Source organism: Pinus tabuliformis, chromosome Q (genome assembly GCF_031772625.1).
Source record: "Pinus tabuliformis cultivar Carrire ecotype Pingquan chromosome Q, CPIR1, whole genome shotgun sequence".
NCBI lineage: Eukaryota > Viridiplantae > Streptophyta > Pinopsida > Pinales > Pinaceae > Pinus > Pinus tabuliformis.
The window spans coordinates 944,208,050-944,232,233 of record NC_142296.1 but is presented as its reverse complement, the minus strand read 5'-3'; the positions used below and the strand labels follow the sequence as shown (position 1 = coordinate 944,232,233).

At 38.3% G+C, this 24,184-nt stretch overlaps 1 protein-coding gene across 1 annotated transcript in view; it reads left to right on the top strand.

Moving 5' to 3' along the window:
* The first annotated feature begins 990 nt into the window (after positions 1–990).
* LOC149222576 (sphingosine-1-phosphate lyase-like) overlaps positions 991–24,184 on the top strand; it is a 268,215-nt gene continuing 245,021 nt past the window's right edge. Inside the window, exons 1-2 of the mRNA XM_089385514.1 lie at positions 991–1,520; positions 1,611–1,656. Of these exons, the coding sequence (XP_089241640.1) occupies positions 1,309–1,520; positions 1,611–1,656 (258 nt within the window). The 5' untranslated portion in view covers positions 991–1,308. The remainder of the gene's footprint in view (positions 1,521–1,610; positions 1,657–24,184) is intronic.

The following is a 24,184-nucleotide window of genomic DNA, read 5'->3' as shown; positions in this document are numbered from 1 at the left end:
CCTATATATACCCTATTTAGCATTCAAAAAATACAATTTAAACAATGAAAAGAACACATTGTAATTTGCACTCTAAAGAATTTTGCACATGAAGAAATTTGATCCCTCTAGACTCATGTTAGATCCGTATTTAAGATGAATATATGCTGGTCTAATTAGCTCCAAATCCTGTAAGGACTTGTTGGAATCACAAGTTTAAGTTGTGAACTCTCCATAATCCAAGTGCCCCATGAGGTTTCTAGCTCCTGAATCCATATATAATAAAAAACCCAATAGTTGGAATCACAAGTTTAAGTTGTGAATTCTCCATAACCCACGTGCACAATGAGGTTTTTAGCTACCAAATCCATATATAATAAAAAACCCAATAAAATAGAGAGTTCATCACCCTACCTAAAGATAACAAAGTCAATATTAAAATTTATTCTAAATTTTATTTAAAAATATTATTATTATTATTATTTTTTAAAACCTTAATATTTTATTATTAAAAAAATATCATATGTCATACATAGGAAACTTCTTCACGCATCGTCAATCATAAATTTTAAATCTTCAAATTTATGTTTTCTAAATTTATCTCAATACTAATTTATTGAAACATATTAATTTAATTGTTACTCTAAGTGGTTGTATGTTTTGAAGGTTTTTTAGTCTATTTTTTAATCTAATTTGCTCAAAATCCCATGCTAATTTATGAAAATTATAAGTTTAAATCGGGAACTCTCCCTAATCCAATCCAAACACCCCCATAAATTTTTAAAATACCAAACCTAAATATATCATAAAAACCTAATTTAAAGAGATACTAATGCAGATTTGACTATTTTTTTTTCCAGATAAAATTCCAACCAAAAACACTGAATCCATATATAATGAAAAACCCAATTTAAACCTATCCAAATGATTCCAGCCAAAAGCTCCAAAGGTAAAGTCATCACTATCGGCAGTTATTAATAACGTTGACCTGTCTCTCTCGGTTCCGCAATAGTCCTTCCCACCTATGTGGAATAAAATATTCTGCGGAAACCTGAACTTTGGCAGATTCGGAGGAGAAATTTGCCCTAACCACGATTATATGACGTACATGGTAAATGATTGGGTTTCAGAATTTTGTTCACATGTATATGGGCGATGGATCAGTGTTTGTTGGGCAGCTACATCATAACACATTTGTGGAAATACTTTGCCTTGCAATTCAAGGTACCTCGCCTTCGCCTGCCTATAATATAACAGGCACAGGCTATTTTGTGTGCAGAGCATTCATTATTTCCTTCCTATATTGATCGATCGAGAGAGAGGGTATTGATGGAGAAGGGCGTAGGCGAATGGATTCGTGGACTTCGTGCGTCTGCCAATGGCGCCCTGAGTCAGTACGAGCCCATCACACTGGTCATCTTCCCCTTTGTAGCCTCTCTTTTGAGCCTTGTGGTGGGCAGGCTCATTCATCTCTCCCTGCAACTGGTGCAGGAAAAGGGACTCAAGGCAACCATTGCAATTATTGTCATGAATACCATCAGGTATATATGCGTGTGTGAATCATTCTTCGATTGCGCTTGGTTTTTGGAATAAGACTATTTCTCACAGAACTGGTAACTGTTGTGGTGTAGGCTGATTCCTGGAGTCAGAGGTCACATCGAACGGGAGAAGGGAAAGGTGAGGACGAAGAATTTTGATTTGCTTGCTTCATCTCAATCTTTATCTATTGCTGCTGCCGCTCCTCATGGATTTAATATGGATAGGGTTGAAATTTATTATGCTATAACTTTATGAGAGGTGACTGACTGCCTAAACTTCTAGCAGAGCGAAATTGAATGGACGGAACTAAGACCTAGCACAATTTAATGATTCCTTCCATGCGAAATGGAAGATCAGTTTTTCCGATTAGGTCTAACAATACTAAAAAGAACTATGGGATCCTGAAATCATCCCATATCCTGTATGGCAAAACTTAAAAGAAAGGCCATCATATATTACACATTAAAGTCAACTCAGGAAGTCGACTTGTACAGCATTTGTGGCACCCAGACAAGGTCCTCAGCTGGAAGAAAAAAATGGGACTGGTTTATTTGTATGCTATGAAGTAGATAATCATGATCCGTGAGGTGAAAGGATGCTAGTACGCTGTATGGATTATTTTATCATAATCCTGCAAGATGAAAGGAGATGCTATAGAGACAAGGTTGAACCTAGAGGACACAATCATGTAATTCCCATTTACAACTATATTCACATCTCAAGGACAAGATAACTAACTAAGCCGCAGCCATTCACTGCAGCAACTGCGCTATCAATAATTTAGTTTTACTGAATTAAGGAATAAAATAAAAGAGATCGTAAAGCATCATTATTAAAACTTTGTAATGGCACCCTAAACTGATATGTTCTGGGTGGACTACAAACAGAAATCTAGAACAACTGAAGCATATCTTTCTCTGTCCCCAACTTTGTCTATCAAAAACTCCTGCAAAAAATCGAGGGTGAATATAATAGAGTATGATCAGCGCATGGTTTATGTTAGGACCCTATATTACTAGTGTAACCCCTTATTGTTATTAGTACAACCCCTTATTATATTGTTGTGCCCATGTAGTCCCCATATTGTTATTATTGTGTGCCATAGAAGCCCACTATTGTTATTATTGTGCCCTTACATTATTATTGTTATGTCGGCTCTGATTATATTATGACCCCTTGGACTCCTATATATAGAAAGGAGGTCTTGTCATTTGTATAATCCAAAAATTGTTCATTTGTGTAATGTAAAGGTGGTTGCCCCCTTGAAGAGGCTGAATTCTAAGGCATTGTTCTTTCTTTTCTATCTTTTTGTGAGCTGGTTTCATAACAGCCTATCTTTGAAACTCTCCTTTTGTATCTAACTGGATCATAAACCATTCAAGAATATGGTTAGGATTATGCATATATCTTCTTGGCAACAAAACAAGCAAGACATTATGCACTCTAACACTAGGTTGCAATGCAAACTTGTATTCATCAGAGCCAACTTTAAAAAAAATTCTCAATTGGGCTGCTATATCTAGGTGTCAACTGAATGCAACCTCCTAGGTGTAATTCTGCAAGAACACACTATCCTCCGCTCAAAACTCTTATAAATTCTATTCATATCATCATAGCTATTCTATAAATCTTGGACCACATTCAAATTTTGCCTTTTATAAATTATTTTCCCATTTCGTTAAGTAACTCTTGCTCAAATGTGAGTCTTTTACTTAGATCATCCCAATTCAATGGAGTATATACCTTCTCTTCCATGCAAGGCCTCAAATGGATTCATGAACAAAATGGTATAATAACCCTAATTATAAACAAATTTGAGTAGGAGGAGGTACTCCACTTAGCTTATACATGGCATGCATCTCTAACATGTTTTTGACTACTGGGTTTACTTGCTTTCTATGAGCTTGGGGATGATAATATGTACTGAAGTTTAATTGGGTGCCCATTTCCCAAATTAGACTCTTTAGAAGTTGGAAGTGGGCTTAGTATTTCTATTCGATATGATCTTTTTCTACACCCCAAAATTTCTGCGCTCTAGGGCTTTTATTGCAAAACACCTCAGACCTGAGGTTTCTTGAATCTAGTACCTGTGAAATTCAGCTCGAGGGCTGATTTGAAATCTTAATTTATGGAAACAAACAACGGATGATATTTCATTTCACTTCAACCCAACACACTGGGCAGCACAAGAGAAAAGATACCGAATGTATGCCAACAAATTCCAGTCTCTAGCCCTTAGGGTACACTTTTTTAAGTGCTAACCAGATCTGGATTCACTTTAATAACTGTCGATATACAACAGTAAATCTGCCCTATTCTCTTCAATATGTATGTTAAAACACTTAACACTTTTGGCACTTAAATATGTCAAATCAATGTGAACAATAAGTGCTGGAAATCACTTATTCAAGAAGACAATTAAAGCTGAAAATCAAATCTAGAATCACACAAGTATTGCACTGCTGGAAATGTCATATATTTCCATATATATGTAAAAGAATGAAGCATATGTACATTATCACAGATTTATCACAAAGCTGCTACAATTTTTAAAGCTTTCCAAGACCATGAGAACTCTAGCCACCACCAAAGATCTTCAACAAACAAGCATTGACACTAGGAAGTCCTCCTTAATCGCTCTTCTTGAGAGTAAATCCTAGCCTCCTTAGGGTGAATCCCTAACCTTAGACCAACCTTGAACTTCTCCAAGAACCCTAGTACTCAAGACAAAGAAGGTGAGACAATGAAGACTACATGAGAGAAAGAGATGAACTACTCCCCTCACATCTCTAACACAGGACAATGAAGGAATAAATCACATTCAAATTTCAATGTCTTTCTTTTTTCATATCTTCTCCTAGGTTTTGTCATGAACCCTAACATCTTGCATCCTAGACTCCTAGAAGACAATGCAAAGAATAGAGCACCATTATGATATATGAATTGATACTTTCCTTCCCCTATTTAAATGAGAGGTAAGGTAGGACAACAACATAAAGTGGTGTTCAAATTTGAAGTCCTAGGTGACTAGTGTCCTTATAACAAGTAGATTGTTGAATTTAATTAATCTTGAAATTAAACTTCAGACCAAGCATCGATCACACAATAGCTAGAAATTAAATAGCAGAAGCATAAAAAAATGATTTCACACATACACAGGTAGTTACTCCTTCAAATCATCTTTTAATTCCGTCAAAAAAACTTACAAGGAAACCCTCCACAGGCTGCCCAGAAAACAACACTACGTAGATACCAAAAAAACACCTTGAACTTGAGAAGAGTGATTGCCGAGTTGTACGACCTGTATGACATGTCTGTATGGACTGTACATAACACCTGTATGTCCTGTCCATACCACTGTACAGATCTGTATGAACCTATCAATATGACTTTACAGAACTACTTCATACGCTGTACAATATTGTACATTGCTCAGAAACGCCTCTTTCTTGGTTGTTTGTGCTCTCTTCCTCTATCTACCTCTTAACCTGCTCAACTGTTCATGTGTGATGAAAACCTCTACCTTGCCCTGTCTTTATACTTTTGGTGAAGAATCTATTTTTAAGATTCCTCCTAGTCTAAGTCATGCATGCGATAGGTGTGTGGCATTTTGGGTGTGAATGTGATGTTTTGACTCACCTTCATGACAATTTCAATCTTGTTTCAATGCAGATTCTAGTCCATTTACATGAATTGTTTGATGTTTCCCTATTTTGGTTCATAGCCAAATATAAGGGAAGAGCTTCTTATGTAAACAAAGAGTTAGAGTGGCTCTATTGGTTGTATGATTATAGTTAGCCTTTGTATTTTGCTTATGTAAAATAGGAGTAGGAAGAATAAGTTCTTGAAGAGCATTAAGAGGAATAAAAATCTCTATTATGAATATTTTTCATCTACTTTGGGCATTGATGGCTTACGCCTTTTTCTTTCTTGTAAAGTCAATTTTGATGTAATAAGTTGAATGTGATGAGACATAGACCATCTATCCACTTTCTTCTTGCTTGAAGGAGTTTCTCACATGCCCAAACAAGAGAATTTTGGGTTGTCAACTTCTCATGCACTATTCTCATAAGAGTACATGTCCCCAAGTTGGAGCCAACGATTAGTGCTCATATTGTATGAGGGTTAACAAGTGTAGATGATTTTTAGGGGTGACTTTTCTATGTTTGCTTGATGGTGCACGGGTTTGTGGTGGATACATGATTTTTTATTCATGATTTCAGATTGTGTCTTCACACTACATGCCTTCACCTGAAGGACAAGCTCACTTGATTAACACACTTATGGTTGTTAATTTTCCAAGTGCCAATTTTAGATTTACTGTCTCAAGCAGTTATTTTACCCTCATAAATGATTTTACCCGATAAAGTTTATTTATTTATTTTCCTAGAGAATAAAATCTGAAAAATGCAAATAGAAAATTCTCTAGCACTTCAACTTAGCAAATATAAATGGAAAATATTTCAGAAGATAACTCAGAAAAAACACGTAAGACAACAACAAAAATTAACCCTCCAACTTCTCATCATTTAATTTCTTAGAGGAATCACAGGCTCCCTATCTTGGGGAAATGGCCCTCAAAATTAACAAGGAAATTACAACAAAACCCGAGATAAATTCTTCCAACAAAATCAACAACCCATTTGGCCTCCTCAAGCCCATGTGCATCTGCAAAAAATCATGGGCCATCTCACTCATGTGGTTCCCTACTAAGTTATTCAGCTACAAAAGTTCTCCTGCTATCTTTTTCCTTCTTCCTCAGTGCTTGTGAATCTCTCACAAAAAATCCTGCAATTTTACTCTTGTAAATTATTCAGAAAATCTCTTTTTGAATTTCTCTCGCGTTTGTGTTGTGTCTTCATCCTCTCCCTTAGGCTGCTTTTATAATTCTCCATGGGCCAAATCCCTAATCTCCAAAGTGATTGAGGGCTAGGATTAAATTCTAGCTTTCTTTGATCAATGATGGATATTAGATTTAAGTCACTTAAATAATTAATTATTTATCTTTAGAAAAACATTAGCCCAATGTTTACGTTAATTAAATAATTAATCAATAATTAAAACTTAGGAAGGAGACCATACTAGTTGCTCCTCGCGAACAACCACCTAAAGAGGACTTCACTTCCACATGTTGTTTACGATCTTTCTAATCCGATAATTACTTTCCAATGATTCTTTATCAATTCATCTTATAACACGCTAATAATGAAGTAATTATACAAGAAAATCTCAACAATAAACAATAATGACAATAGGATCATGAAGAGACAGGAAAAAACAAGAGACACAAATTTTTACCCTGGGAAAACCCTAAGTAGGAAAAAACCCAACAACCTTTTTTAGAGAAATTATTCAATCCAACAAGAGATACAATTTGATCGTTCCAGTAAAAAAAAGTCAAACAAACAAAGTTCATATACTCGGAGGAATGCTCTGATACCAATGTAATGAACAAAGTTCGTATACACAGAGGAATGCTCTGATACCAATGTAATGAACAAGGTTTGTTATAGCTGGTTAGACACTCCAAAAGACTTGGAATTTGTAGATCTCCTTTCAGGATACAAGAATATATATTAAAATGTATGAATGAGAATGATGTTACAAATGAGAGTGAGGGCCTGCTACTATACCCTAGGCAGGTGTCCCTTTATGAACGTTCATGTCGTTAGGGACATATCTCTTCATTAACTAGCTGCTAATTAATCATTATTTATGATGTGTTATTATTATATATATTTACATTATTTCTACCTATATTTTATTCATAACATTGCCTTCCTCAAAAATCTTTGTCCTCAAAGCTTACTGATGAAAAGACTTGATCTCTTTTTGTATTTTGAATGTCTACTCGTTTTGGAACTCTCATCTTCGTTGATACAAAACGATATGATCCTAACTGATAAACGAAACTGTCGCACTAGGAATGGATCCGACCATCCTAAATTAATCTTCCGTGGAATCTTGTGGTTACTGGATACTTCGTGTGAATTGTTATCGCAAGACTGAATTGAACTGAAATTAGTAGTTTTTGGAACATAAGTTTGCTGTTTATGTTCTGAGTGATACAAATTCGTAGATTGATTGAGATGTTTGTTTTTGTGATTCAGATGTAGATAAGGAGTTCTTTTGGTGTGTCTTTCCCTTATCATGTGTGTGGCAATATTTTGATTTACTTTAGGTGATGATGTTGTTGAGTTGGTTACAAAACCTTCACTTGGGATGTTCATCGTTTGAACTACAACATCTAAGTGGGTCTTTTCTTCAACTGGCTTGTCTTCTTCTTGAGTTGTGATATTCATTGTATCGATATTTATTCTTTTCTTTTCAACTTGGACTAAAGACTTCAACACTTCTTTCATGATAAATTCTTCTAATTTGTTTTTCAAGGATTTCTTGTCATTTTTAAGTTTCTTAATTTGCGTCAATAATTTCTCGTTGTGGTCCTTGAGGTGAGTAAATTCTTCATTTTTGTCAGCAACGATTTTGTCAACTTCACTTTGCATATTTTGTATCACCTTTTTACTTTCTTGAGAAATTACTTTTGAGATATCTTGTATGTCTTTTAGTGTTATTGAATTCGACTTCAATATAACATCTTGTAGTGTTATTTTTCTCTTTTTGTATGAGAATGTCAAAAAGTTCTTTTTTGTATTCAGGATGAAGGACCCTAGAGTTTCCTTCCAGGGTGAGCCCAAAACAATGCCCTTATCGTAAAAAAATAGGTTTTCATGGTGAATTGCGAGATAAAAATATAATCCCCAATACTTGGTTGTAGATTGTTTATGTCATATTGTTTGTCACTCGTGTCAATAAAATTTGTTTCAATTATATTTGATTCATAAATCACTAATTGGTTAGCACATTTAGGACTAACATAATTACTATCTTTAGTAGGACTGATAGAGATTATAATATCTCTTCCTGCGAGTGATCCTTTGAATTTAAATAGTGTACTAACACATTTACTAAAGGTTTTAGGAATTTTTTCATTACTGGTATCCATTTCCAGGATGAGCTTTAGGGTTTTAAAATATTCCTCCCTTATACTTTCAACAATATCCCTTATGACCTTAGAAATATAATAACTATTTCCTTTGATTTTATAAATTACTTCACAATGTCTCCCTTGGTAAACCTTAATACCTTTACAATTTTTTTTTTAAACCCGTTAATCTTTTATTAAATGATCCCTTTTATAAGTTTGATATACTTGTTTTTAAATAATTTTATTATTACTTTTGAAATTTATAAAATACCTCTTTTATTTTTTATCGACCTTTAGAGTATAATGTCCTTTATGACTTTAGGAGTATAATACTCCTTTATCCTAAGGTATTATTCTCCTATTACATCCTCCTATAATTTTTCTTTATTTGACTTTACCTCGTTAAGATATATGGTATGAGCTCCCTTTTCTTTATTTCCTTGGATAATGGTTAATACTTTGGAGGTCACAAAATAGTGAGAGCGATATGTCGTCTCCCTTGTCAATGACTTCCTATGGTAGCCTTAGTATCACACAAATTTGCAAGTCAATAGCATGTGTCTATACAATCGTGATTAGATTTTGATACGAAAACTTCCTGCACGATCACAATTTGACTTCGATCACAATTCGACTTTAATATGGAAGTTGGCTGGGTGGAATGATAGTGATATATGGTAGAATCAGGAAGAGATTTGAGCAGGGAATTACGCGGCGACAAGGTTGGTATAGAGGTGTATGTATGAAGGCCAACGATTATACGAATGACGACTGGTTTGCTATTGCTAATGGTGAACAATGTTGATTTGCGGTAGCATCGGATGTGCTCTAGCCATGAAAATTGGTGGAGAGGCTAAAGCACACGAGATCTCTAATAACTAGAAATGGTTTGGGCAGATTCTAAACAGTTTGGAAGATATTAAAATAATTAATATTTTTAATGGAGTCCCTAAGTCTAAACTTAGGGAAAATAAGATATTAATGTGAATAATTATAAACTGTGTTAGAAGGGTCCAAAAGTCATGGATCAAGCTAGATTTAATCTTAGCCGTTGATTAGGGACTTAATCTTGGCCGTTGAATTGTCAACGATAAAAGTATAAGAGGAGGCTTGAGGGTCACTTGGAGAAAACACCGAGTTGATCAAGAATTCGATTTTCTGGGGCAGGGCTTGCTAAGGAAATCCAAGGAGTGATCAGAGTTGCAGCTGAGGGTTAGTGAATACAGAAGCAGAGAGGGTACCAGGAGCATCAACACAAAAGCCGGGAGTGAGAGACGTAGAGCCAGCTAGAGGCCACGTAGAGCCAGTCAGGGCCCACGTAGAGGCAGCTAGGAGCTGCGCAGTGCCAGAGAGAGCCAACGTGAGTGATGCAGAGGCTCTAGAGGCTGATGCAGGGCGAGTTGGGGTGACGCTGGGCCAAAGAGGCTGATGTAGTCCCTGGAGGCATATGATGGAGATTTCGTGGGGCAGATTGGAGCTAAGAGCTGTGGGATTGTTCATCCGGGGTTTTAGCCGGAATATTTGTCTTCAATTGAGAGGTACTACTACCGAGATCATTCTCTGTTGGGTGAGCTGGTTTGGCACCCAGTTTGTATTATGAAATTGCTTAATAATAAAACCCTCAGATAGCTGCACCGATTTTCCCGCATTGGGTATTTTCGGGGACATTGGTCCAAAAATAATGGTGTCACTTGTGTGCTTTTTTTTCCTTCAGTTGATGATCTGTAATGTGTTGAGCATGTATTTGTATTTATTTTCAATATTTACATGGTAAATAACTTGTTAATTAAACAGAACAAGTAGGTAGAAATAAATCAGAAAGTACATGAAGGATTTCTAACAGTTAGACCTAGAAACTCCAACAAACAGGGATAGACGGGGTTGAGCAACAACGACCAGTAGGGGACGATTGAGGCTAATTTGCAGCAGGTGGCAACGACTTGCTATTGGCGACCGTGGCGGGCCTTTGGCAACAATTATGGTGGTGCACATAGGTGCGATGGACAGGGTGGCAAACAATATTGACGGTTGGGTGGTCGTTCGGAGCACAGTCAATGAGCGGTGTGATTGTGATTTTGGCGTCGTTGTTGTCACCAAGCTCCACATGTAGATCTTTATGCTCCTTGGCCATACTGGTAAAGATATCACGAGATCCTGTCATGTGACGAGATGCTCCACTAACCACAATCCACACCCCTCTTGTAATGGTTCTAGAAAGACAAGATACTAGAGAAAAGTCATCGAATATTTTAACCAACTCATCCATCTGTGCAGATGTAGCTGTTGTTGTTTTCCCCTTGCCTTGCTTCTTGTTTAGATAGTGTCTTGCATAATGACTGAACTTATGACATGCAAAGCACTTGACTTTGTTGATGTCTTTCTTCCATTGTGAAGATCCACTTCTTCCCTAGTAGCTGAAAGTACATCATGAACTTGTCGAATCCTGTGAAGTATGAGGCCACCGTTTTAGCTATGTTCATCTTGGTGCTATTTGGCTTCTCCCTTAGCACCATCTTGTTGAAGTTTGTAGCTATGTTGGTCTTCATATTATATATTTATCATTGGTATTTATGTAAAGCATGTTCTTCATGCTCGAAAGAATTTTTTTATTATTGTATTTTGTCAAAAGAATTTTTTTATTGTTGTAGCTTCACAAGATGACCAAGTTGGCCCCTCCTATTCAACTCAGCCTAGCCTTTGAGAGGCACCCATTCGACTCTCCTGGACGTCTATAAATATGCACTTGCTCCTTCTCCATGAGACATACAATTGAATTATACACAAGTATAATACATTTGCTCCCAAGCGAAGAATGGAAGTCGAAGTAGAAGAGAGGTTGACTTGTCAAGAAGGAAAGAAGCTCGCATGTGTGGAGGGAATAGATTGAATCTTTTGTCACGATTTCTCTGTAATTTGGCCAAATTTATGTGGAGAGAGAAGGCCGAATGTTGGCCTCCTATTGCAAACCTTGGTAGCAGACATTTGATAGAGTTTTGTGGAGGGTCGACTTGGCATCTTGGTGGCTTGCTGGTCTTGTCATCTTATTGGTCAGTCTGTCTATGACTTTGATGTCTCTCTTGTTGAATTGATTCTATAAGTAAAGGATTGCTGGGTTTTTTTCCCTATGTGGGTTTTCCTAGGGTAAAATGATATGTTCTTGTGTGGCTATCCTTTTACGATCCTTATCGCAATTTTTTTTACTGTTGAGCTCCTCTGTATAATTGCTTTATGTTGAATAATGAAAGGAAGATGTTGAATAATGTATGCAAGATGGGATTAACCAAAATAATCATAAGAAGTAATTAGTCATTATAGAGGATGCCCTAGTTTTTCAACACATCTTTTTGTTCTGGTTGTCACTCTGGTACAACTTTGTCAAGGCCATCCACATTTGATAAGCTGAATCTTTCTTTGTTATGTGAGGGATTATGTGATCCTTCACACCATCCAAAATGATGCCCCTGGCTCTTATATCTTTTATCTTATGCTCAGCTGCTTGGGTAGCATCTTAAGGAACTTGAATATCTTGGCTTGCAATTTCCCACAAACCATTTGCCATTAAAACAAGGGTGATTCACTCCTTCCATGGACTGAAGTTTACAACCCCCTCCAATTTGTCTTCATATCTTAGACTTGATGATGTCATATTACCATATCAACTTTAGCCACAAAACCCTTGTTGTAAAATAAAATTTTTACCAATGTAAAATAATTTGTTGTCGTAAAACCCTTGTGATATCTTATTTCCCCCACAAAGTTTCTATAACTTTGATACCATGTTAAATTCTTTTATACTAGATCTAATTTACTTTATTTCAACAATTTATTAAAAACCCAGAAAATATTTATCTCAAATATTTCTAAAATTGTTGATAAAATAAACACACTGGTATATTAACTTAGAAAATAAAATGGAACGAAAATAAAAAATGGAAAAATCAATCACACTACAACAAAAAATTTGTATCCAACACAATCTTCATTCCTATTAAATTTCTCAGGAAAAGCTGGGTCTAGAAATATAGAGAATACATAGAAAAATACAACTGCTGGGAACTTGGAAACTCGACCTCACTGGAAAAATCGACCTCGAGGAAATTGGCTCTTGGAAATTGACCTTTCTGAAGAAACTCGACCTTGGAGAATTAGCTTGTTTCACCAGTAAATTGGCCCCCTTTCTTCAAACCTTTTATGGCCTTGCACACTTGAGAAAATCACCCTTTAGATATTTCCACCCTCCTCTTCAACAACTCCGCCTCCCTAAATTTTTCCTGAAATTCCTTGTTGCACTTCTCCTCACTTCTCTTTAGTCTAGTCAAGCCTCTCACTCTAGAGAAAATCGCTTCCTCCACAACTGTGTGTCTTCACCTCTCCCTTAGGCTTAGTTTATAATTTCATTAAGCCAAAATCCATAACCCCTAATCTCCCAAGTGATTAGTGGCTAGGGTTGAATCCTAAGCCTCACTTGAGATCAACAGTTGAGATTATATTTAAGTCACTTAAAATAATATTATTATTTATTCTTAGAATTTTGGCCTAATAATCCACAATAATTGATTAGATTAATTATTATACTTTTCCTAAGTTTTAACCTTAGGAAAGAAATCATAAGATCACTTACTCAACCAAGCAAGCACCTAAAATGGCAATCAAATATCTTCTATACGCTAGGATACAAAACCAATGTAGAAGACCTTTAAAGGGTACAAAGTCAACATGGTTAATATTATTTCTAACTACGATGAAGTGTTTTAGGAACTGGAAGGTTCATCTCTAAGGAGACAGATACAACGTGGGGTCTAGCTGTAGCAGGATGCGCCTCTTCCTAACATTGGCATGTATAGGTTGTTTGTGCTTGAGAATAAAGAAATAAAGAAGCGAGTTCGAGAGTTGATTGATAAAGTAGTCATTTGACCAAGTACTTCTCTATGTGGATCACCCATTGTGTTGGTACCAAAGAAAGACAATAAATGGAGAATGTGTGTGGATTTCTAGGTATTGAACAAAGTTACGGTGAAAAAAATTACCCTCTTCCTCGTATTGATTATTTGTTGGATCATTTGAAAAATGCAACTATTTCTCTAAGGCTTAAAAAGTGGTTATCATCAAGTTATGATTTTCGAAGATGATGTTTGAAAATTGCTTTAAAGCAAAATGAGGTTTATTTGAATGACTGGTTATGCCCTTTGGGCTTTGTAATGCTCCTCTTACTTTCATGTGGGTTATGAATGATGTATTTAAGGCCATCCATCGATGGTTTTGTGATAGTCTACTTACGTGATATATTGATTTTCAGTAAAAGTTGGTAAGATCATGTAAAGCATGTACTGAGAGATGTCAAAAATGTTAATTTGGGAATACGTCTTCAGCTTTATTGGGCTATATAGTAGGGGATGGTGAATTGAAAATTGATCCCTCTAAAGTTGAAGCGATTATGAAGTGGATTAAGCCTAATAATGTAACAGAAGTTAGGAGTTTCCTGGAGTTAATTAAGTATTAGAAGTTCATTGCTAACTTTTTGTTTATTGCATCTCCTTTACATGCTTTGACAAGTACTAAGTAGGTCTTTTAATAGGGCGGTAAACAACAAAAAGCCTTCGAGACCTTGAAAGTGAAGATCAATACATATCCCCAATTCTAGCATTGCTAGATTTATAACAACCATTTGAGATTTAAACCAATGCAAGTGATTACACCATGGGAGAAGTGATGGTACAAAAAAGGGAACTAGTTTGTTACCATTATGATACCTTCGTTGGCGCGGTAAGAAATTTTCCTACTTAACACGAAGATTTGGATGCTCTGGTTTAGAGTGTGAAGTGGAAACACTATTTGATGGGTAAAGAGACAATCATCCATATAGATCATCAACCTTTGCAGTATCTCTAATCACAAACCAAGCTAAAATAGTGATGTTGTTTCGGTGGAAGGGATTATTTGTTAATTTTCTCACCCGAGTAAATGACAAATTATTTCCTAGGAAATTTCCCTGATTCAATTAATTTTTCATCTTGTTGAACAAATGTACTATTGGGATTTTAACTGGTAAATTTTTATTTTTATTTTTAGCAGAAGCAAAACAACTAGCCAATTTCATGCACGAATACACACACAAAGTTTTCCCTTCAAAATTCATCTTTTCATTCAAATATTTTCCATGTTTACAAGGGCCCCCTAATTGGGAAAACGACCTTAGAAAAATAACAAGAAGCTGAAACTTGGCAAATCTTCCCTTGAGAAAATCTAATCTACTCTCCCACAACTTGTATGCCACCCGCATGCCTTGCTACTTCACATGTGCGAATTGTTTGTTAGCCTCACTCTCACATAAAACAATCAATAAGTCCAAAATAAGTAAAATTATAAAACTTGGATTTATTCCTACTTGTTTATTCTAGAATGAGATTGTTCCTCTAACTTGGGAGTTTGTTTAGGTCTAGTTGGTTGAGGGATTCTCTCTAACTAGTTAGGCTCCTAGATTAGTGTGTGGTTGAGATATTTACTCAACCAAAGTGATTGTGTGTTCAAGATAGACACACTATCTTGAGGCATACTCTTGATGTATTTATATATTGTATGATTATCATTATTTTGTTTGTGAGATACAATTCATTGAGGCTACAGGCCTTTTCTGCCATGGCTGTTGTCTCTCATAATTTCAGTTTTTAATTTCCTTTATTTGGTATCAGAGTCTCAGGAACCGAGTGTCCGTGGTCAAGCCTGGTGTGGCAAACTTGTTGTCGAGCTAAAATGAGTATCGTGTCTAGTGCAGTGAACATGGAGCAAGTGTGTGTACGCAGACAAAGCCATTCAATATTGTAGTTGGACACGTTTGGTTCATCTGTCGCATGGAATCAACTTGGGTCTTAATGCTCGTTTGCATTTTTTGTTAATACAAGAGTGATTTTTCTAGATTATCGTGCCAATACCCATTTCAGTTCCCTGCCCACGAGAAGAATCGCAGAGCTTTATCCCTTCCCATTCGCTTGGCACAACAACATGAAACTTCTGCCCATTCTGGTAGGTGAATTTGAATAATTGCGAAAGTTTGTCATGGAGAGCTTGCTTCTTAATTTCCAAAGCGTTACCATTAATGCAATGGCGTGTAACAAGGTCATGGAAGACCTTCATATAGTTTTCAAGCGAGAGAAGTCCGCCGATCAAACTTATGATTTGATCAAATTAGTAGAATACACCTGGTGTAGGGGTTACCACATCAGTTGAATTGATTGTGGAAGCTTGTGGAGTGCGTAAACCAGATTGTGTTGATGTGTGGGAGAGCTAAGGTTGGGTGAAAACTTAATCTCACTCGATTCCATGGCCGCCGCTCTCTTGACAGAATCAATCTTGGAGAACACAGTGAAGGTTCCATTAGCAATCGTAGAGGGAATTGCGAAAGGATGCCAAAAGTATGAGGTGTGAAAAAGCGATTAGCGTTACCATGACCAATTGTTGCTATGAGCAGTGAAGTTAATTGGGATGTCAGTGGGCAATGGTATTTGGTGCGGTGACACCCTACAACTTGGAGGATGCACTTTAGAATTTTTTGGCTGATAGAATTGAAGAAGACTTGATACGTCTATGGGAAACTGTCGGTAGAGGCACCCAATCTGAAGGGATGAACAATGGTTCATGGTCGGATGATGATGATTTTGATGGGATATTTTTTGAAACATTGGCACAGAAGTCTCCAATAATTTTTGATCGGCAATGGAGAGTACTGGAAGCTATCTCCCAGGAGAAATCTGTATTTGTGACAGGATCAACGGGTACTGATAAGAGTTACTTGCTTGAATTTGCTAAATGAGTACTTTTTGAACTGTATGACCCTGATTATGTATTTGTTATTGCATCAACTGGGATTGCTGCATGTGCTCTAAATGGTAGAGCGTTGCATTATTTTGCTGGGATCGGATTAGGGGATAAACTTGCACATGTTTTAGTATCCATAATTAGTTGCAAGGTAAATTTAGAGGCCTTCGAAAGGTGGACGTCTGCAAGGGTTGTGATAATTGATGAGATAAGTATGATCGATGGCGAGATCCACATCACCTTAAATTTAAACAATCCTGAGAATAGAAAGCAGAATTTGCACATGGTAGTTTTAGTTCAACTCATTTAGGACATTGAAGGTGAGCATGTTTGTTGCAACGGACACAAACTAAAGTGGATTCACCACCATCAGCTGTTGATCCATCCATTTTGACCAACGTACTTCAAGACCGATCCTGGAATCAAGGACAATATCCTTCGCTAGCCTTCAAACTTCAAAGATTTGATTTATATCTTCTCTAGTGTTCGTTGTTTCTGTTCCAAAAAAATATCACAGGCATGTGTTCCAAAATACAGTGGACTTATGAATACCTAGTGGGATAGCCTAATAAGTATTTCAAAAAACGGGTGTTTGTTCAACACACCTTACTTTCAATTGTTTGTTTGGTTCTAAATTTCCAAAATGCTTCAAAAAGCAGTTTCAAAAAAAATTTAGGTTGTGAATGCGCCCAACACCCACGTGGAGATCCCTGTGAAAATTAGCTAGTTCGTGACCCAGCAATGTGGAACCCATCTCGAGGACTGTGCGTGGAAGCAAACTGGAGGAATGTGCGCTCTGCCTTGGAGATCTGCCTAAATCTAAGTTTATTTGTATGTAGGGATTTCCTTTGCATTCATTTATGCAAAGCATTTGCCATAATCTTTTTTCTTCTCAATTTTTTTTAAAGGCTCACGTGGATAATTTCAAGAAAGTGAAAAAGTAAATTCATATAAGTGGAGAAAACACATTAAGAGAATGAATGGAAATTTTTAATGTTGGATGAGAAAGAATGAGTTGAAGTTAAATGGTGGAACATCTTGAAGCATAGTAGTTTTGGTAGCTTTTGGGTTGCAAGATTAACTTTTATATCTGGCCATGCTAATTTAAAGATTGTAATATTAAATGAGTCCAATGTTGAAGTCATTTTTAATGGAGTGTTGAGAGTTAAAGTCACTTGTAATGTAAGTGAATAAAGAGTCAAAGTGTTAAGTTATGGTATGTTCTATGCTTATAACAGCTTACTTCTTTTTCTTATTATATTCCACCGATTAGCAATCACATGTACATAAAGTAAAGTGCAGATAGAACATTAAACGATCGACAGAAAACAAGCCAAGACAAGAGACACAAGATGTGGCGGCTAGCCAGGGACAAACGCCACAATGTGTGGGGAAACCCTTTGATCAAATCTTCTTTTATCTTCAATAATTCAGCAGAGAGAAATAGTACAATAAATCTGATTCATATCAGCAGTAGCAAACCCTAGATCAGTAGCATCAGCATTAGCGGCTTCATTATCAAACTAGGGCAGACGATATCTCACAAACCGACCGTCGGATTGACTTCATTCCACCACCAAAAGTTTCGGCTTCCAGAGGAGGTTCAGATGAACCTACAGTGCAGTTCAGATGAGGAGATCTTCTAGGCCACGCAAGTAAATCTTTACTTCTGCAGTTGCAACGTCAGTTTCAGTAGTTTCCGGCTTCAAACTAGGGCAGTCGATATCTTGCAAACCGTTCATCGGATTGACTTCATTCCACCACCAAAAGTTGCGACTTTCAGAGGAGGTTCAGATGAACCTACATCGCAGTTCAGATGAGGAGATCTTCTAGGCCACGCAAGTCAATCTTTACTTCTGCAGTTGCAGCGTCAGTTTCAGCAGTTTCTGGCTTCAAACTAGGGCAGTCGATATCTTGCAAACCGTTCATCGGATTGACTTCATTCCACCACCAAAAGTTGCGGCTTTCAGAGGAGGTTTAGATGAACCTACAACGTAGTTCCAAAGAGGAGATCTTCAAGGCCACGCAAGTCAATCTTTACTTCTGCAGTTGCAGCTTCAAATTCAACAGCTTCCAACTTCACATGTGTGAGAGAGAGAGACCCATTTCAGCGCAGTAGAGAAGAGACCATATCTGTGCAGTAGAGAGAGAGAGATGTGATGAGATGAGTGAGTCCAAATGAGGAAAAGTCCTCTTATATTTATACACAACGTTGGTGGGTGAATAGATGCGACTGTTGGGCTTCTGAGCCTACATGAGTTGTAGGTCGGCTTGATAATAATTCCATAATCAAAATAAATTCATATCTCCATGAATACTTATCGGAATTGGATGATCTTTATATCAATCCTACACCTCTCGACGAGAGGAATCTAATAAAAATATTATTAGCCATGAATAAGATGACCCACATGAAGTTTTGCCCTGGTTGCCAATTTTAACACTCCCTCTCAACCATGGAGAACTTCATCTGCAATCTGTCTATCGGTCGTTACTATTCATCCATCAAATGCACTGCCTTGTACAACCTGACCCTTGCCCTGCTCTGCTCTATTTTGCCTGTTCTGCTTTGTCTTGTTCTGCCCTGCACTGATCTGTACTGTTCTGTTCTGCTCTGCTCTTGCATTGTTCTGTTCTACTCTGCTTTTGTCCGAATTATGAAGAAGAAGAAATGATCGAGGATGTATCATACTGACTCAAAGTCAGTCTCAGAGTATGTACCACTGGTCCCAGACCAGTCTCAACCAACCCGAAGTCAGCGTCATAGTATGGTACAACTCCTACCACTGGTCCCAGACCAGTATCATTGATCCCAGATCAATGGAGGTCATCCTAGTGTAGGGAGTACGGTAGTTACAACGATGCGTCCATCGGTACTACTATGGTCCCTAACTTCATTTCCCTGCTCATTGATCAGATGAGAGGTACTTCCCATGAGTCCCAGACTGCATGGGTAGGATGCCTCGACAGGTGAACTAATCAATCCTGTCCTCACAGGAGAACACATCAATCCTGCTACAATTGCCATGGAGAACACATCAATCCAGGCCTCACAGGAGAACACATCAATCCTGCTACAATTTCCATGGAGAACACATCAATCTAGGCCTCACAGGAGAACACATCAATCCTGCTACAATTGCCATGGAGAACATATCAATCCAGGCTGCCATGGAGAACACATCAATCCAGGCCTCGCAGGAGAACTAATCATCCTGCTACACAGGAGAGCGAATCATCCTGTTCCACAAGAGAGCGAATCATCTTGTCCCACAAGAGAGCGAATCATCTTGTTCCAGTGTGCACCACCAGGGGAGGGTGAGTCACCCTGTGGTCATATGTTGCTCCAGTAGGAACCGCAAGCCCTCAAAGCTCCCAGAGCTCAATGTATGCAACATGCAGGGCCCTTGTACAAGGGTTTCTTGCCGACTCCAAGTCGTTTAGGAAAATCACAGATTAGATCTTTCCTCGGGGCTTTGACAAGGTGTATCAACCTGTACATCATCTTAATGTGATGGAGCTTCCTTGCTCATCGACTACCATATCCCAGATGATGTCTATATGCTGGAGCAATTGACGAATACGGGATTCCTCAATAATCGAATCCCACCTCTGGTTGTTACAGAGAATCACAGTGGTATCCAATGTAAATCCAAACAGCTCACTGAAGAGCTTTTGCAACCAGACTGCCTCGCACGAGGTTATGCTAGCAACAATATATCCTGCTTCGGCGGTGCTCAAAGCCACCGACTTCTGCTTCCTGCTCATCCAGGATATCGAAGCAGATCCCAAGGTGAAACAGTACCCGGAAGTGCTCTTATGGTCCACCACACTGCCTGCCCAATCAACATCAGTATATCCAAGTAGTCTCACATCTCCGACAGTGTATCTTAATCCATGAGAGATTGTGTCTTGAAGACATCTCAGAAGATTCCTGGCATCAATCCAGTGAGGCTCAACCAAATATGAGCTCACAATGCTAACTGCAAAACATATGTTCGGACGGAGGTTCACCAAGAACATCAATGCGAATGAGTTTTTGAAACTCAGAGGCATTTCCCAAGTCTGGTCCGACATCACTACCATATAACTTCTAAAAGTTAAGATCCTCGAGGTAGTCACAGGCTTGCAGTCCATCATACCGAATCTTTCCAATATATTTACCACATATTTTCCTTGAGATAGGAAAATTTCCCTTGGCTTCTGCCACACTTCAAGTCCTTGGTCCTTCATTTCAAATTCAGAGGCCAGCTCCCTCTTACATTTGTGAATGAGAGGGTCTGCACCTGTTAGAAAGAGGTCATCCACATACAACACCAGTATGAGAGGCTTGTCATCTTCAACCTTAAAGTAAAGGTTAGGATCGGCTTCACTCCTAGTGAATCCCAGCTTCATCAAGTAGCTATCGATCCTCTCATACCATGCTCGGGGTGCTTGCTTCAGCCCATAGAGAGCTTTCTTCAACCTGCATACATGAGATTTTCAATCATAAATCTCAAATCCTTCGGGTTGTTCCACGTAGACCTCTTCTTTGTCAGCCCATAGAGAGCTTTCTTCAACCTGCATACATGAGATTTTCAATCATAAATCTCAAATCCTTCGGGTTGTTGCACGTAGACCTCTTCTTTGATCGAGCCATGCAAGAACGAAGTCTTGACATCCATCTGATGTAGGTTCCATCCTTGTGAAGCGGCAAGGGCTATGATCGAGCGGATGGTCGTATATCTGGCAACACGTGCAAATATCTCATCATAGTCTATACCTTCCTTTTGGGAGAAACCTCGAGCAACAAAACGAGCCTTATACTTTTCCGTGCTTCCATCTGCTGCATGCTTTATCTTGTAAAGCCATTTGGAAGTAACAACAGTCTTGTCCTGGGGTCTGGGAACTACTTCCCAAACATCATTCTTTATGATAGACTCATATTCTTCGGTCATAGCATCCTTCCATACTTGATGCTTGACGACATCTGAGAATGACGAAGGCTCATTTTGTATGATCGTGCTCATGATGGTCAGGTATCCTTGATACCTATTAGGTTTCTTACTTTCACGAAAGGTTCCTCGGGGTGCAACATGTCCTTCAACATCATCAAGTAACCCCTTAAGCCATGAAGGCCTCTTCCTAGAAGAGGAAGGTTCATATGGAGGAGGATCAATCGGATCCATGGGTTCTTCTACATCAGGCATTGATTCATCATCCTTTTCTTTCGGTTCCCTGCTGTCGGCTTCTTGAGAGCTCCTCAAAGTTAGAAGATTGTTCACCTTGTTGAGAGCCATATCTTCGTCAAAGGTGACATCATGACTAATTATGACTTCCCTTTGACCGACTACATAGATTCTATAGCCTTTAGTATTTTCACCATAGCCCACGAAAATTCCCTTCTTTTCAGATGCTCCCAATTTATTTCTTTTCTCTTTCGGCACATGAAAGTATACAGGGCCAAAAATTTTAAAATGAGAAACATCAGGTTTCTTACCGGTGAATTTTTCTTCAGGAGTCTTGAAACCCAATGCTTGATGAGGGCATCGATTTTGTACATATACGGCAGTGTTTGCAGCTTCAACCCATAGAAACTTAGGAAGACTTTGATCATGTAGCATGGCCCGGACAGCTTCCATAATTGTGCGGTTCTTCCTTTCTGCCACACCATTTTGTTCAGGAGTATATGGTGTCGTAGTCTCCCTCTTGATGCCAGCCTCTTTACAAAAATCATGGAACTCATTAGATTCATATTTAGTCCCATTGTCAGTTCTTAAGATCTTGATCTTCTTTTCGGTTTGATTCTCGATTAGGGCTTTGAAGTGTCGGAACCAAGGGAACACTTCATCCTTCTTTTTCAAGAAGTATATCCAGGTCTTTCGAGAATGGTCATTTGTAAAAGTGAGATAATATGAGTATCCTCCCAAGGAGTTCACAGGCATCATACCTGATATGTCTGAGTGAACTAGTTGTAATATATCGGAGGTCTTGCTTTGACTTGAAGGGAATGGTCCCCTTTTGAGCTTTCCTTCGGCACATCCCGGACATACACCTTCTTTCTCTACTTGGAATTCAGGCATCCCTGTTACCATCTGTCTTACATCGGGTAGAGCTTTGTAATGAAGGTGGGCAAACCTCCGATGCCAAAGTTCGGACTAAAGAGTTGTGTCACAAGACATGACACCTAGCGGACTTCCATCGACCTGATATAATGAATCAACACTAAACCCAAGAGTAAAGGCATCTTTAACATTATATACATACCTTGCCATTGCTGAAGGTTACCTTGTAGCCTCTGTCTTCCATTGCCAAGATGGACACCAGGTTCCTTTTGAGTGCATTTAATACATCCTGGACTTTCTAGCCTTCTTGAATGGTTGTCCTCTTCCTCGATCTCCAGCTCTCCTCTTACCTTTGCTGTTGAATTTGTCATTCCTTTGATTTGCCATCAGAGGGATTTTGATCATCGTCCCGGTGTGAGTCCTTTCTTCTCTTTGCATGAGAAGAAAAGGCAGCAGGAGGACCTTTAGGCATGAGCATTTCTTGCACTTCTTCCCTTGTTTCTTCTTGAATGCATCTAGCCATTAATTCCTCGAAACCAGGAATTACATTATAGTTCAGAAGAGTAGTTTTGAACACGTACCATTCGGATGGTAATCCTCCAAGAGTTGTGAGTGCCATTTCTCTGTCAGTAATAGTTTCCCCAATAGATAGGAGATCGTTCTTGATCTCGGTGATTCTTAAGAAGTATGCTTGCATACTTTCATCCTTACTCTTCTTGATTTACCTCAGCTTATTTCTAAGAAACAAAACTTGATTTGCATCATTAACTTTAAATAAACTCACCAGTCTATTGTAGATTTCCTTGAAGGTGTCCAGTTCAGAGATGTAGGCCACCAAGTGCTTGTCGATAGAGTCCCGGATGATCTTCTATTGTTTTGACTTCTCCATTTTTCATTTGTTCCAGGCAGCAGCGGATGCATTTGATGGAGGCTCAACAATATTGCCTCTCACATGATCCAACACTCCTTGATTCTCAAGGGTTAGATCGATAGACATCTTCCATCCGTGATAGTCAGCTTTCTCACGGAGCTTGTCTTCAGCAGGAAAGAGTGTTGAGGACCCCATAGTTCTTTTAGGATAGCCTTGCCAATATTCTCTTCGGTGACTGTTCTTGCTCTTGCTCGGGCTTTGTCTTCACCTCAGCTCTGATACCATGTTAAGTTATGGTATGTTCTATGCTTATAACAACTTACTTCTTTTTCTTATTATATTCCACCGATTAGCAATCACATGTACATAAAGTAAAGTGCAGATAGAACATTAAACGATCGACAGAAAACAAGCCAAGACAAGAGACACAAGATGTGGCGGCTAGCCAGGGACAAACCCCACAATGTGTGGGGAAACCCTTTGATCAAATCTTCTTTTATCTTCAATAATTCAGCAGAGAGAAATAGTACAATAAATCTGATTCATATCAGCAGTAGCAAACCCTAGATCAATAGCATTAGCATTAGCGGCTTCATTATCAAACTAGGGCAGACGATATCTCACAAATCGACCGTCGGATTGACTTCATTCCACCACCAAAAGTTTCGGCTTCTAGAGGAGGTTCAGATGAACCTACAGTGTAGTTCAGATGAGGAGATCTTCTAGGCCACGCAAGTCAATCTTTACTTCTGCAGTTGCAGCGTCAGTTTCAGCAGTTTCCGGCTTCAAACTAGGGCAGTCGATATCTTGCAAACCGTTCATCGGATTGACTTCATTCCACCACCAAAAGTTGCGGCTTTCAGAGGAGGTTCAGATGAACCTACAACGCAGTTCAGATGAGGAGATCTTCTAGGCCACGCAAGTCAATCTTTACTTCTGCAGTTGCAGCGT